At 38.4% G+C, this 16,442-nt stretch overlaps 1 protein-coding gene across 1 annotated transcript in view; it reads left to right on the top strand.

Moving 5' to 3' along the window:
- R3HCC1L (R3H domain and coiled-coil containing 1-like) overlaps positions 1 to 16,442 on the top strand; it is a 38,975-nt gene that overhangs the window by 18,925 nt on the left and 3,608 nt on the right. Inside the window, exons 4-6 of the mRNA XM_006880046.1 lie at positions 5,904 to 5,974; positions 6,874 to 6,969; positions 7,444 to 7,584. Of these exons, the coding sequence (XP_006880108.1) occupies positions 5,904 to 5,974; positions 6,874 to 6,969; positions 7,444 to 7,584 (308 nt within the window). The remainder of the gene's footprint in view (positions 1 to 5,903; positions 5,975 to 6,873; positions 6,970 to 7,443; positions 7,585 to 16,442) is intronic.

The following is a 16,442-nucleotide window of genomic DNA, read 5'->3' as shown; positions in this document are numbered from 1 at the left end:
GAAGGAGATTGCTCTTCTTTCTACTATAAAGCACCTGGGTAGATTTGAACCATGGGCCTGTGGGTTGGCAGCACAACCCTTTTACCCACTAGGTCACCAAAGCTCCAAAAGTGTCAGTACACCCAGAAATTAACTTATAATTTTGCAGCATCTATGAATAAACACTCTGAAGCTCTTTAATTGTTTGTGTACCTAAAGAGTTTGTTCTTATTTTTTTTTTCTTTTCCATTTACAAATTTTAATAGAATCATAACAAATCACACATCTATTCTTAGGTTGAAGTCTAATACCTGTTCAAAATACATTTTTTTTTAATTTTAATGAATGTTTACAGAGACTTTGGATTTCCGTTCATTCATTGTTGTATACTTCCCCCCTGCCCACAAAAAAAAAAAAATAATTCTTCCATTGTTATACAATCCCGCCCACCCGCCAGTCCACTCCACTATGCAACTTTCTTTCTGGTCTCTTGTCATGACAGTAATTTCTTGAATATTAGATCACACTGAAAAAATTTGTTATGGAAACTTAACAGAGTTTGTGTTTTATTTTGTAAGTTAGAAGAAATATAATCCTGACTTAATAAAATCCAAACTCTCTAAGTCACTTTTAACAGTTTTCTCCCAACACCTGCTTGTTAAGAGAAAGACGGCCAGCTGCCTTCCATACAGTTTACAGACTTAGACAACACAGTGAAGGATTGGTCTGACTCACTGACAGTGAGTTGGGTTTGATTACCAGTTACAGCACAGAGAGCTTCTTAACCATTATAATACGGTCAGAGTACATGTTCCACATAAGTTGAAATATTTTCTGTCTTTTATAATTGTCTTGCCCAAACATGATTGACAATAGTTAGAGATTTTGGTTGTTTTGTTTTCGTGTTTTGGCTTTTCCCCCTTTCCTAATGGCTTTATCTTTCTCTCGTCTACATTGCTCCAGCTGGTGGCTTAGTGGTAAGAAACTGCTGCAATCCCAGAGGCAGATTCTTATCTGCTAGCTGCTCTGTGGTAGAAGGATGGGCAATCTGATAACCCATTGGAGGGTCAGTTATGAGATGGTTCCAGCTAAGTGGCACTAACGACAAGAAGTCTCCAAAATGACTCAACTAAATTTTCACAGACACAACTCTGCTTTTTTACATTTGTATGTTTGATTTTATTTAATTAAACTGTGTAATTTAAATATTCAGTAAAACTAACAGAAGTAGATTTGAGAACAACAGCACTAACTCTTAGTATGTGTATAGTTCACGTTATGGGAGCCAGCTGTTATATGTACTACTAGCTCCAAGTTGTACAGTATGCCATGAATGTTGTTGTAACTGACTCATAGCTGACCCTCCAGTGGGTTTTCAGAGGCAATAAGTTGCCTCTTTCTCCCCTGGAGCAGCTGGTGGATTCTGACTGTTTGCCTTTGGGTAACAGCACTGGCTCCTTACCACTGGGCTACCAGAGCTCCCACAAACATTAGTATGTATATTTTACAGATGAACTAGAAAGTACTAGCTTATATAAAGTTTACCTGTGAAGAGTCAGCTGTATAGTTGAACTATATAAGATGAACAAATCTGTCTACTCTGAAGGAAAATATAGAAGTGAGAAGTTTAACTTGAACATAGTAGAGAATTTGCTCCAGAAATAACGATAATACTGAAAGAAAGTTATGTTTTGAGTGCCTGGAGACAAGTTCATATCAAGAAAGAGTATTAGCACTTTGATCCTGATTTTAAAAATTAACCAAATCTGTTGTGTAATACTACAAAACCAAATAAAAAATTCAGTTATCTTTAATTTGTTTGGTTCTTTATCATTTGTGGTATAGGCTCTTACTTTTTCTTAAAGGACTTGGTAGCAAATTTTAGGCAGCTCTGCTATTTTTGTGCAAAAGCAATACTATGTGAACAGATGGGTATGGCTATATGCTCTGGTGGCCTGTGAGTAGGAGTTGTGTTGCCAATCCAAAGATGGCACCTTTCTGGTAGTTCAAATTCACCACTGGCTGCAGAAGAGAAAGATGGGCCATGTCCTTCTATGCAGCTTACCAGCCTCAGAAAACCCTCTGAAGAGTCAGCTGTGAATGGGGTTCCAGCTTGACAGCAGTGAGTAGAAGTAATATTAAAATTAAAAGGTCACCATAGTTTTTATATAAAGCTCTGTTGTTGTTGTTATTGGTAGGTACTGTTGAGTCATGTACATCTCATAGGAAGTCTATGAACAGCAAGAGACCTGAACCCTATCCTGTCCTTTGCCATCCTCTTCATCTCTGATCTACTTGAGCCCATTGCTGCAGTAACTACATCATTCCATCTTGTTGGGAGTCTTCTTGGGAGTTTTTCTGGCCCTAAACCTTTTTGACCATGAGATTCCTTTTCAAGGAGAATGGGCAAAACCAGTTAGCAGCCACGTAGTTCACTTTAATTTCTTGGGAGAGCTATTATTTCTATAAAGGAAAGAAGGGGGAGAATGGATCCTGTGGGACAGCCATAGATTTTATAATGCACATTAGTCAATCTAACCCATTAGAATTATCTTAACTTTCATTTTAGACCCTGTTGCATATAAAATTCATAATAGATTTATAAAAGCATTTTTTTTCTATATTTTATTAATTTTCATAAACATTTACAGAGATTTTGGGTTTCCATTCATTCATTGTTGCACTATTCTCTCTACCCTCCTCCCAGTTTGTTCTTGTCCAAATGCCACAGTGCTTGTCAAAGCCAATTCTGATTAATCTTCGTCAGTGTGTCCTTTGCCATTCCCTATCACTCCTCCCTGAGAGGGACTTCACCCTGAGTCATAAGGAAAAGGGGATGGCGTATTCTCTTAGCTACTTCCTGCTGAAAAGGGACGCTGTGGGTTTCAGGGTGAAGATCTTCTCTCACTACTCTAAAGGGCCCCTTTGGCAGTAGGAAACACATAGACTATTATGGAGATTGATTTTGGAATTTAAATGCACTCTTATTGATTGGGGGGGGAGCATTTATATTGGGATTACATTTCAACTCAAATTCTTGACCTACTGTCATCAACAGTTTCCATGCCTAGTGACCCTACACTGGGTTTTTGAAGCTATAAATCTTTGAGAGTGCCCATCTTTCTCCTGTGGAATGTGGCTGGTGGATTCTAACTGACAACCTTTTGATAAGTAGATCAACATGGTGCACCCTTTGCTATCCAGACTCCCTGGAACTACCATAGATGTTATAGTTGCTGTTATGTGCCTTCGAGTCACCTGCGACTCATAGTGGCCCTATGTTCAGTAGCCCTAAACCCTGCTCTATCCCTTGCCAATCTTTGTCTCTTTACCCCAGTGACTGAATCAATCCATCTCATCAAGAGTCTTCATCTCCTGCATTGTCCTCCACCCTCCCAAGCATGACTGATTCCGCCTTATAACATGTCCAAAGTATGTCAGACGAAGCCCCAGAATCCTTACTTCCAAGGAGCAGTCTGGCTTCACCCTCTCCAGGACGAACTTGTTTATTCTCCTAGCAGTCCATGGTATATTCAGTACTCTTCTCCAACACCACAGCTCAAAGGCATCAACTCTCCTATCATCCCTAGTCATTGATGCATAGCAAGTAATTGCAAAGACTGTGGCCTATATTAAGTGCACCTTAGTCTCCAGACTGACATCATTGCTCGTCAGTACTTTGGAGAGGTCTCTGACAGCAGACTTTCTCAATGCAATTTGTCTTTTAATTTCCTAGCTGCTAGTACCAAGAGTGTTGATTATAGAGCAAAGCATATTGAAGCTGTCAATAATCTCAATCTTGTCACTATCTGTCATGATGCTGCCCATCAGCCTAGTGGTGAGAATCTTTGTTTCTTGATGGTGAGCTTTAGTCCAGATTGAAGGCTGCAGTCCTTGACCTGCAGCAACCACTTCAGGTCCTCCTCAGTTTCAGCAAGCAGGGTTATGTCATTTGCATAACGCAAATTGTTGATGAATGTATCTCCAATCCTAATGCCACACTTCTCATAGAGCCCAGCCTCCCAGATAATCTGTTGCACATTTAGATTGAAAAGATGTGGAGATAGGACACATCCTTGACATACCCCCTCTCCATTTTGAATCATGCATTGTTTCCTTGCTCTGTTCTGAAGACTCCCTCCTGGTCCATGTATAGATTTCGCAGGGATTCCCATTCTTCTCTGAATTAGCCATTTTGTTGTGATCCACACACTCAAATGCCTTTGCATAGTCAATGAAACACAGATAGACATTTCTCTGGTACTCTCTGCTTTACCTTAGATAGTCATTGTTAATAAAGCTCCTTCTTTAAAAAAATAATCATCAGTTTTATTGATCTCTAGAATTTCCTGAAGATTTGTTAATCTTATAAATTATGAACTATTTTCAGCTTTGTTTCATCCTAATTGTACTTTTAAGATTATTTTTAATGTTACTATAAAAAGTAAGCATTTTAAAGAATTACAACATTACAAAGCATAGCAGAGACCATCTAGGTATTTTTCTATCCTTTTTGTTAACTGTCTTCTTGTAGAGATATCTGTGTTGAACATTTTCAAGGCTCTAAACTCTGATCATTTTGTACCATGGCCAGCTTACCCTTACATGCAGGAAATTTTTTAACTAACCACCTTTATTATTTTAACACAGAAATGTTTTAATTCTTTTTCATTGCTGAACATTTTCTTCCCTCTTTTTCCAGCTTTCCCATATTACACCCGTTGTTCCAGATTGTTTTCATGCATATAATGCCTAATCATGTATTCCTTTCAGACAGTTCTTCATCTCGTCTAATGTAGTGTTATGATCTATCCACTCTTTCCCATTCTCCTCCTAACCCCCCGCCATGTGTGTCCTATTTTATAACAGGGTGTTACACAGTGTTTGTCCTTTTTTTGACTAATCTCCTTTCCTCCTCACCCAGAGAAAAATTTTTTTTTCTTGATTGGTAATTAGATGGGGATGATATTTTAGCAGTTAATGGTTTTTAACAATTACTTACTTTTTAAAAAACCATGATTCAGAAGCCCAAAATAAGCCCTGAGAGTCACATATTAGAGTCTGCTTCAAATTAGGAGGGGCCAGTCCTTGGAGGACATCAGGCTTGGAAGGATGGAGGTTCATTTAAAGAGAAGACCCTCAACAAGGTGGATTAACATAATGACTAGAAGAACAGTGGGCTCCAGTGTATCACGGAGGATGAAGAGGATGGCACAGAGTGGGAGTGCCTAACAGCAGCACCTTTATGTTTTAGTCACCATCTTCATGAGTAATCTTGATGAATGTTGCTATTAAGAATAACAACATTCTTGCCTAATATTTGTCTCATTTCTTTTATTCTACAGTTTCAACTTTAGTTTTAAAAAGTTAGTTTTTAAAAAAGTTTCCTGACTTTGCCATAAGTCTTTCTTATTTTCAAAGAATAGATCAGACTGATTATACTTGAATTTTTTCCTCCGTTACTTTCTGTGTAACATCTTTCCCTCTTTGTCCTTGAGTCTACATCTGCGTGGATCCAGATGACCTTCCTTGCCTGTCTCCTGCTCTGATATTCCTCTGCCCCTCCTCTGTGTCTTCTTTCCACCTTTTCTGTTCCCTGACCATAAGAAGATCTCTTGTAAATAGTGCATTAAGTTCTTTACCTCCTCAAGGGACTTGTGAGGATTAATTAGTTGATGTCTATAAAATGGCTGGCAATGTAAAATACTCCCAAGTACTTCTTTATGTTGGTATTACTGCATTTAAAATTAAGTGATTTTTCTGTCCTCCAAGCTGGTTTTTGTGTCGTTATCCCTGCCATTCCACCTGTGCACTTTTTGAGTGTTTCCTGTCTCATCACAAAATGCTTTATGAGCTCTATTGGAGAGATGTTTCACATAAGTAAATTTTACTTTAAGAAATAAAATTGTTTTCTTTTGTTTCAGAAAGAAAGGATTTGATATTAAATGGGTGGATGACACGCATGCCCTAGGAATATTCTCCAGTCCAATTACAGGTATGCACCCAGTGGATTTCAGTGGATATTTTCTTAATATCCATTTTATCTTGTTATTTGACCTTGTTCCCTTCCTGTTCCCCAGGTGGCATTTTATTCAACCAGTGTTAGGTAACTGACAGATTGCATTTTTTGGACTCATTGTACTTTGGTTTCCACAAGCTTCTTCCCTCTCTTTCACGTTGATCCAATGGTATTTGGAGGGATACTCGACTCCTTTCTAGGGTATTTGCACTTATAACTGTGAGCTATTTACTACATAAAGAGAATAAGAGATTTAAGAACCCAGTGAGGCTAAGTTTTTTCCCTTTCAAATGAATGAATTTGAAATAGGCCTTTTGCCTGTACAGTAAGAGAATGTAGTTATCTCTCTTTGAATATATGATTATTGGGCCTTTTCACATATATCATTGGGCTTCATCATAGAAGTAATGTAGAAGGATTCAAAGAAATTAGAGATGTTGATTCCTGTTTGAACAATCTGGAATACAAGTCTGCAATCTCTTTCTGAAAAGGACCATTTTAGGCTTTTAGGCTTTGAGGACAATAAGGTCTCCTGTGCCACTAAATTCTGTGACTGTGGCAGGAAAGCAGCCTTTGACAGGATATAGACCAATGAGTGTGGCTCTGGTTCAGTAAAAGTTTCTTTATAAAAGCCAGTGACTGGCTGCGTTTTATCTTAGCAACTTGGTTTGCTAACCTTGGGTCTAAAATAATCACTGCCAAGTTGCCTTTTATGGATTTTCTAAAGTGATCATACTTTTGTTTGCCTTGAAAGCAGACCAAAAGCTCCCTACCTTTTTTAGGAAGAAGTACTCTCTAAGAGATGGCTCTACATTTTCCTTTGCACTGCTCTACTTTGATGTCTGCTACTTCCACATGTTCATTTCTCTCTGCAGCTCGTGATGCTCTGAGTAATAAACATCCGATGGTGAAGACCCGCCCTTTGTCACAGGCCACTAGAGCAGCCAAGGCCAAAGCCAGAGCTTATGCTGGTGAGCTAGTAATCCCTGGGCTTTTTTCCTTGTTGATGATGATGTTATCTTTCCCACAGTTGCAGCATCCAAAGTTCTAGAGACTTACTACTTTTAGTTGTATAAGTAAAGAAAGTATGTTTCTAACCAAAGGCAAAAAGCCATCTTTGAAATGGTGTCTGAGCAGCCACTTAAAGTGGGAGATACTAGCTGCCTGCAATGTAGGAACCAGTTTCTGATGGTATTTCAACCAAGTTTACCTTTTCCCCTCATATCTTTGATGAATGCTTGTTATAGGTGGAATTATATTGAGCTGTGTGATAGTCACTGTAAGAAACTGTGTTAATGCAGATAATGAAGCCAGGCTTGTATTAATTACTGCTGATGCAGCCCTCGTTAGTCTATTTTGTATGTTAATTACCGAGTTAAATCACTTGGAGCTAGAATGCTTTCTCTTCCTTACTCCCTCCCGCTGCCTCCTTTTCTCCCGTTCAGAATTCCTCCAGCCAGCAAAGGAGCGTCCTGAGACTTCGGCAGCCTTAGCCAGAAGGTTAGTCATCAGTGCCCTTGGAGTTCGAAGTAAGCAGAGTAAAGCTGAGCGGGAAGCTGAGCTTAAGAAACTGCAAGAAGCCCGAGGTGAGTTAAGGAATTGCCTTCTCTTGTTCGGTCAAAATTCACTATAAGGCAGGCTTGGGGGCTGGGGAAAGTGACTGAAGCCCACCCCATTTTGTCATTTCCATTTTCTGAAAGCCTCTGTTTTCTTGCCACCTGGTCCTCACACTAAGGTATCCTAATCCATGCTTTCTAGGAGATAGATTTGGTCAGCTCATCTTATCTATAAGTTTTTGTATGGTTTTTGCTCCTAATTCTGAAACAAAAGACTTGTGAAGACCTAATATCCTCTTAAAAAGATGCCATTATTTTCTTTTCATTCTTTTTCTTTTTTTAATGTACCAGTTTAGAGTTTACATGTTCAATTGTTCTATTTCTTTTTTTATCCTTCTTTAAATTATTAATAATTTTAATGGAAGTTTACAGAGATTTTGGATTTCCAGTCATTCATAGCTGCACCTTTCTCCCTGCCCACCCCTCCTCCCCAGTTCACTCTTCTCTTTGAAAAGTAAAAGAAAATTCTTTCATTGTTTTACAGTCCCCTTCTTAAGTCTACTCCACTGTGCAGCCTTCATTCTGGACTCCTGTCATGACAATAATACCCAATCATATATCCCCTCTAAACAGTTCTCTCCCTTTCTGCTTCAATGCAGTATACACAGCTTATCCTGTCTTTCTCAGTCTCTCCCCAACCCTGATGTCAGTCCTGATTTACAACAGTGGCACTCTGCAGTATGTGTCCTTTTGTGACTGAGATAACTCACTGAGCATAATGTCCTCCAGGCTCATCCATTTTGTATAATAGTTCATGAGTTCCTTGCTTTTCACAGCAGTATAGTATTCTGTTGTGTGAATATACCACAGCTTCTCTGTCCATTTGTTTGTTTATGGGCACTTGGGTTGTCTACAACTCTTTGCTATTGTGAACAAAGCCTCAAATAAATATGGGTATGCATATATCTGCTTGGGTGGCAGTTATGGTTTCTTTGGGTTTCTGTTATTACGGTTTCTATTCCCAGTAGTGGAATTGCTGGATCAAATGGTATTTCTATTTTTACCTTTTTGAGAAAGTGCCATACTGCCTTCCATAGTGATTGCACCATTTTACACTTCTGCCAACAGCGAATAAGGGTTCCAGTTCCTCCCCAACCTCACCATCATTTATTGTTTGCTGTTCTGTTAAATTTTGCTATTCTTTCTGGGGTGAGATGATCTCTCATAGTTGTTTTGATTTGCATCTCTCTTAGAGCTAGGGATTTTAAACATTTCTTCATGTGTTTGTTTGCCATCTGAATGTCGTCTTTTGTGAAGTGTCCATATCCTGTGCCCATTTTTCAGTTGGGTTGTTTATCTTGTGATGGAAGCCATTATTTTCTTTGGTTTTACTGCACCATGATGGCCATGAATCTGTCAAATGGTTTAGATTTTAGTTTGAAGACAGAAAAGCCAACAACTGATAATAATAGATGGAAGTGTTTAGTTTTTTGTTGTGTGTTGGGGTTGTTTGTGGTGGTTTTTGTTTTGACTCCATTAGAGTACATCTAAATTTCACTGTCTTTTCATTATTTATTAGAATCTATCAGTTAGTTCTCAGAAAATATTTCCGCTGAACTACAAGCAGAATTTTTATTTCACCATAGTTTGGAGTTAAAGTTGAGATCTCTCTGTTTTGTAGGCTACTGTATTTCAGGCTTTAAATTCAGTCTTAGCACTTAAGTATTTTTTATGAATCTTCAGACAATCTACTTACCAAAAAAGTGACTTAATTTTTCCATTAAATTAATTGAAGTTTCAAACTCCTTGTTGATAGCTGATCTTACAAGGCCATTAATACTTCTGTCCACTCTGCTTTGGTGATGGCAGGCAGCTCTCAGACTCTCAGCTGTACCATCCAGATAACTAGTGACAGAGTGCGTCATGGCAGGGGCTGAAGTTACAGAGTTGAACCCAGCTAGTGTTTGAAATCTTTATTATTATAATGAGGCTATTTTGATTTTTTTCTTATTATTATAATGAGGCTATTTTGATTTTTTTCTCAATTCAGAAGTCTCTTACAGATTATTCAAAACAGATAATTGCTCAGTTTTTTATAGATTGTAGTTATAGAACTAGATTCTAGAATTATAGAACGTGATGTTCTTAACCTTTAATTAATTTATTTTCTCTGAGAAAAGAAGAATTTCTCTAAAAGATTGAAAAACTCACTGCCATCAAGTTACATTCCAACCCTCCATTGAGTTTCTGAGTCCATATATTGTAAGAGTAGGAGACTGCCTGTCTTTCTCTCACAGAGAAGCAAACTGAATTCAAACCACCAAAGGTGAAGTCTTTTGGTTAGCAGCACCACACCCTAAGGACTAGCCCGCCAAATCAATAGAAGATGGATAATAGTAGTATGTAAAAGGGAAATGTGACTCCGTTCGTAATGCATCATGATTCCTTATGGGAGAGATACCACATGTCTCTCAGAAGATAATGCAGCAACTGGTTTACATGGGCATCATGTAAACCCCTCTTTAAAAACAAAAAACACCAAAGCAACATCAGCCTGCAGCTCCTCTTGCAATATTTGTTTTCAGTGCCCCCCTGTACAATGCTCACTTCAACGATGTTAAGTAAGGAGTCTGAGTTAGAGGGTACTCTGTAAAGGACTTTTTAAAAGAAGGCCTCTGTTGGTGACCTGCTGTGGTAAGTTCTTCCTACCTAATGGTGCTGAGGTTGTGCAGATTTGGTAGGACACTGACATTATTATGCCTCAGAGCTCACCTATTCTTCATATCTGAGAGAAAGCCTGTGGGAAAATTCCTGCTGTATCTCTTTCTGTACTAAGCAGATACTTTTGTACTTGCCTATATAGAGTCTGACGTTTGTCACATCAAGATTCTATTATGTTGATATTAAATGTAGTACTTGATGTTAGGCAGAACAAATATTTTTGTTCCAGATATTTTCTTCCAGTGCAGTGAGAGATCATCACAGCATAGTAGGCTGCCTGAGTCTGAATCTTTTTTTTTCCTTTTTTTTTTTTCTATAATTGTATTTTATTAATTTTCATAAACATTTACAGAGATTTTGGGTTTCCATTCATTCATTGTTGCACTATTCTCTCTACCCTCCTCCCAGTTTGTTCTTGTCCAAATGCCACAGTGCTTGTCAAAGCCAGTTCTGATTAATCTTCTTTGTCAGTGTGTCCTTTGCCATTCCCTATCACTCCTCCCTGAGAGAGACTTCACCCTGAGTCATAAGGAAAAGGGGATGGCGTATTCTCTTAGCTACTTCCTGCTGAAAAGGGTCGCTGTGGGCTTCAGGGTGAAGATCTTCTCTCACTACTCTAAAGGGCCCCTTTGGCAGTAGGAAACACATAGACTATTATGGAGATTGATTTTGGAATTTAGATGCACTCTTATTGATTGTGGTTGGCCGTACATGTTCATATCCTTGAAGATGTATCATGGGGGTGTTGCAACCTAGAAGACACAAATTTGACTAACAAGTTATAAGTACATGAGTCAAAAATTATGGAAAAGTAAAAGAAAAGATTCTTTCATTGTTTTACAAACCCTCCCCCAGGTCCCCTCCACCATGTAGCCCTCGCTCTAGTCTCCTGTGATGACAGAAATACCTAGTTATATATCTCTTTTAAACAGTTTTCTCCCTCCTCTGTTTCAGTGCAGTATACATTATTGAACCCATCTTACTCAGTCTCTCCCCAACCCCAAGGACAGTCCCATTCTACAACAGTGGCATCATGTAATATTTGTCCTTTTGTGACTGGGATCTTTCACTCAGCATAATGTTCTCCAGAGTCAACCATTTTGAATAATATTGCATGAGTTCCTTGTTTTTTAATGCAGCATAGTATTCCATTGTGCGAATATACCACAGCTTCTCTAGCCATTCGTTTGTTGATGGGCACTTAGGTTGTTTCCAACTCCTTGCTATTGTGAACAAAGCTGCAATAAACATGGGTGTGCACATATCTGCTTGGATATCAGCTATGGTCTCTTCAGGGTATATTCCCAGTAGTGGAATTGCTGGGTCAAATGGTATCTCTATTTGCAACTTTTTGAGAAAGCGCCATACTGCTTTCCACAGGGGTTGCACCATTTTACACTCCCACCAACAGTGAATCAGGGTTCCAGTTTCTCCACAACCTCGCCAGCATTTGTTGCTTGCTGTTCTGTTAAATTTTGCTATTTTGACTGGGGTGAAATGATATCTCATAGTTGTTTTAATTTGCATCTCTCTTAGGGCTAGGGATTTTGAGCATTTCTTCATGTGCTTGTTAGCCATCTGAATGTCGTCTTCGGTGAAGTGCCTGTTCATATCCTGTGCCCATTTTTCTATTGGATTATTTACCTTTATCTTGTTGTGGTGCTGAGTCTGAATCTTAACACCAGCATTTACTGGCTTTGAGATTTAAGACAGAGTGCTTAGTCTATCCAGACTCTGTTTCCTCATCTATAGATAGAAATCAAGTGAGATCATTCACAAAAGATACTTAATCATCTTCAGAACCATAGGAATTTTGTTCTTTTGTTTTCTAAAGGCCTGTGATAAGTATGTGATAAATATTAGCTACTTACATTTTTATTATTAGTTGTTATCATTAAGTAACCTTACAGGGTAAGCCCAGCACTGATTCTAGTGCATTATTTTTGTTACTACTCTTTAAATTTTAAAATCCCTATACTCTGCCGGTTGAATTTAGTGTTCACTGAATACCTACCTGCTTAGTGCAAACCATTGTCCGTATTATGAGAATAGTTGTCTTTCTTATGTACCATTGAATTGAAATCTACTCCAGCAGGTTCTCACAGAAAGAGAGAAAATTGCCTATCTTTTTCCCTCAGAGAAGCTAGGGGATATGAACAGGTTGCCTTTGAGTTGGCCGCACCATTCCTTAACCACTAGACCACCAGAGCTCCCTATTAGGAGAATAAAGAGTTCAAGATTTTGTCTTCTCTTTAAGACTTCCTACCTTGAGAAAAGAAGAACGGTCTCCCCCTTATTTCTAAAGGATTTTTAAGATTAAGAATAAAAACCATTAAAAAAATCATTTCTTCTTGTTAAAGGGACTGGGAGGAAATTGCTGTTTATTGGGCTCCTACTTTCTGTAACATGTTATGATACTGTTGTGTTAAAATAACCATGTGATTGATGATGTTCATTTTCATTTAGAACAGACCCAGAGAATTTAGTAAATGACCTAATTCCTCGGTAATTTAGATAATTAACCTCAGTTCATTCTTCAACAAAAAACCCATTGCAGTCAAGTCAGAACTGACTCAAGTGACCCTCCAGTAGGTTTTCAGAGGCTGTAAATCACACAGGAAGAAGGTCTCTAAGAATGATACCTAACACACTTCTTTTTGGTTATCGTCAGTGTTTAGTTGCTTTCTCTCTCTCGGAAAATCCTTGTTTAGATGTAACTTAAATCTGCATGATGGTGTAAGCCAGTTCCTTTTCTTTCCTCAGTAGATTAAAAGAGAACATTTGGATACCTTTCTGTTCTAACAGCTCTTGACTATAAAGCCAAGGGAAGACCACTTAAAAATGAGGGAGTCTGGGCTCTAATAGGGTTTTGCCATTAAATAGCTATATGGCTGTTGGCAAGTCACTTAGATTTCTTTGTGCCCCAGTTTTCAGTAAACAGAAAGTAATGCTTGACCTAACTAATGTACTGTGGAATTTGTGAGCACAGTATTAAGTAACATAAATAAAAGGGTTTAGAGAAGTAGTTTACAAATTCAGGATGCTATTGATATATAACTATTGGAAATTTAGCATTTATCATGGTCATATGAGCCAGTAATGACAAGTGTCTGTTATTATGTACTGCTATTCGTTTATCCATTACTTTTGTCAGGCTTTGCTAATCAGAAATTCTTTTTTAGTTTTGACATGACCGTTGCCAATTGATCAGAATTAGCATGGAGATCACAAACTTATCTCCCCCTGTGGTTACTTTTATAAATAATAATATATAATAATCTAGCATTTTTCTTCCCCTTTGAAGAATTATGGTGTTTGCCACAGTGTCTAGTGCACTAAAAGGTGCCTACTATTTGTTCATTGAGTGAATACATGTAAACTGATAGGATTATGTTATCTTTTCTTCATGAATTTTATCACCCATTGATTTCACTCATAGCTTTGAAAGCCTTTCATGTTTTTTCTTTGTAAAGCCCAAATTGTTGAAAGTGTCTAGGAAACCCTCCTAATTCATTAATTTAGAATATGTGATTTTTGTTTCAAATACTTGCAAGGCTTTGTAAGAAACTTTGTTTCTTACCTTTTTAATGAGAAGTCTGCCATAGTGCTTAAAAGGGAGATTGAGAAATTAAAGCTGCTCTGAAAATTGGGGTGGGCGAGGGGGAAAGTATTCAAATAATTCTAAGCACATTATACTGTATATGTGAGGAGGAAGAGCACATAGTGTCTAGCTTTTGTGTGTGGAGGGAAAGTTCAGCAGATTCTGTAACAGATCTGAGCTATAATAACTGCAGCAGTGTGAAGAGGACTTCAAGCATTTGTTGCAGAAGATCAAAGAATACAGCCTTGAATATGGATTTCATCTCGACATCAAGAAAACAAAAATTCTTACAACTGTACCCATAGGCTACATCATCATAGATGCAGAATAGATTGAAACTGTCAACAGCTTCATCCTGCTTGGATCCATAGTCAGCACTCTTGGTACCAGCAGTCAGGAAATCAGGAGATTTATTGCACTGGGAAAGTCTGTAGTCAGGGACCTCTCTAGATTATTGAGGAGTAATGATGTCAGTTTGAGGACTAAGGTGCATCTGATTCAGGCCATGGTCAAACTGACACACTAGAGCCCATTGTGGCAGTCAGTATATTAACCCACCTGGTTGAGGGTCTTCCTCTCCTTTACTAATCTCTACCTTTCCAAGTATCATGTCTGTACCCAAGAAATAGACCCTCACAGCAATATGCCCAAAGTATGTGAGGGAAAGCTTTATCATTTTTTGCCTCCATGCAGTAACCTGGCCACACTTTCTCTAAGACATATTTGTTTGTTCTTTTGACAGTCCATGGGGTGTTCAGGATTCTTTTCCAACACCACAGTTCAAATTCAGTTCAGTATCAATTCTTTTGTCATCTGTTTTCATTGTCCAGCTCTTAGATGCATAGCTAGTGTGTTGGGAGTTGTGAGGGTGGCACAGGATAGGACAGGTCTGTTGTTCATAGAGTCACTGTGAGTCATACTGTACTCGATGGCACCTAACAATAACAGCTAAGATGGGGAAAATGAAAATAGATCATTCTGGAGTGCTTTTCATTTGACTTAACTAGGAAGCTCTGGTGGCCTGGTGATAAGGAGCTTATCTGCCAACACAAAGACACAGTTCGAATCCACCAGCTGCTTCCTGGGGAAACCTGCTGTAGCTGTCAGTCAGTTCTGATTGGATAATAAGTAACAATAAGTAATAACATGGATTCATGCTCGACTATATTAAGCACCCTATTCAGTGTTGTGTATTACATTGTGGGACCCTTTAAAATTGTTCATTATAGATCCTAACCTCTATGCCTGTGATTAGGGACCTCTTGTAACCTAGTGGCAAAAAACTGCCTGTAATCCTAAAGGCACACTGTTCGAGGCCACCAGCTGCTTCACAGAAGGATGGGCAGTCTCCTCTCATGTAATTGTCTTTTAAAACCTGCCGAAGGGTGAGTTAGTTCTGACTCTTTGGTGCATAACAACAAAAACAACAACATGTCTGTGGTTATAAACCCATTTGGTAATGAGTTGGTCTTGTTACATGAATGAGACAGGATTAGTGTAAGAGCCATCTTTTGAGATTTAGAAGAAATTACACATGCACACTAGGAAACAGGGAAGAGAGAGCCAGACCACATGAAGATCACCCAGGAGGAACATAGGCAAAGGCCTTCCCTCACAGCCAGTACCCTCAATTTAGACGTTTAACCTCATAACCTGTGAGAAAAGAAATTTAAGTCACCCACTAGTATTTCTGTTATAGCAGCACTTGCTAATTTAGACATTCTGTAATATAAAGAAAATCTTTTTTTTTCATCAGATTACTTGGTTGCCACCTAAAACTGGAGGTACACCCCAGAATAAACATTATACCCCAGAATAAACTGCTCTTTGATTTTCAAAACCTACTATAGCTTTAATTCATAATGGACTTTCATTTTCCTCTTGAGGATAGGTGATTAGTTGGCTGTTTCTAAAGGACTGTTTTATGAGTCATGAGCCTGAAAGGCAGAATAAGTAAATAATTTGATTACCTACTTTTCCTGATTAAAATCACCAAGAACTAAAAACTAAAATTGTTTGTATAGGACGTACAAACTCAACTGAAATAAGATTTAGTCATGGCTGTTGTCCTTAACACGTCGCCGCACACTTTTAAATTGACGACTGTGTTTAGAAACACTCCCCCCCCCCCCCCCCCCCCCCGATGTATTACTGTCATTTGCGGCAACGTGTTAAGGGGCAGTCACACATCACCGACCTAAATTCTGGAACTTTTAGGCATTTTTTTTTTATCTTTTCTCATCTGATGTGTGGTGTTCTCTTCATTCCTAACCACATTTTATTGTGTGTCTGTGTCTTTTCTTTTCTCTTAGATACCATATTTATCGTGGGAGGTGGGTGGGGGTGTGTGTGTGATCTATTTAATAAATTTAAATTCCTCAACTAGATCAAAAATGATGACTAGGATTAGCTGAATAGTCACCAGCTCTAGCTAAATAATACATAGTTGTTGTATTGACTCTGGTACATTGATAGACATTCTACTCTCCAGAGTTAATTGCCCTCTTAACACTTACGTGGTCCAGACTATATTTTCCCAGTATACTTATTATTATATGAATGTTTG

Source organism: Elephantulus edwardii, unplaced genomic scaffold (assembly GCF_000299155.1).
Source record: "Elephantulus edwardii isolate Elephantulus edwardi_28Jun2011 unplaced genomic scaffold, EleEdw1.0 scaffold00006, whole genome shotgun sequence".
NCBI lineage: Eukaryota > Metazoa > Chordata > Mammalia > Macroscelidea > Macroscelididae > Elephantulus > Elephantulus edwardii.
This window is presented reverse-complemented; position numbering and strand designations above follow the sequence as displayed.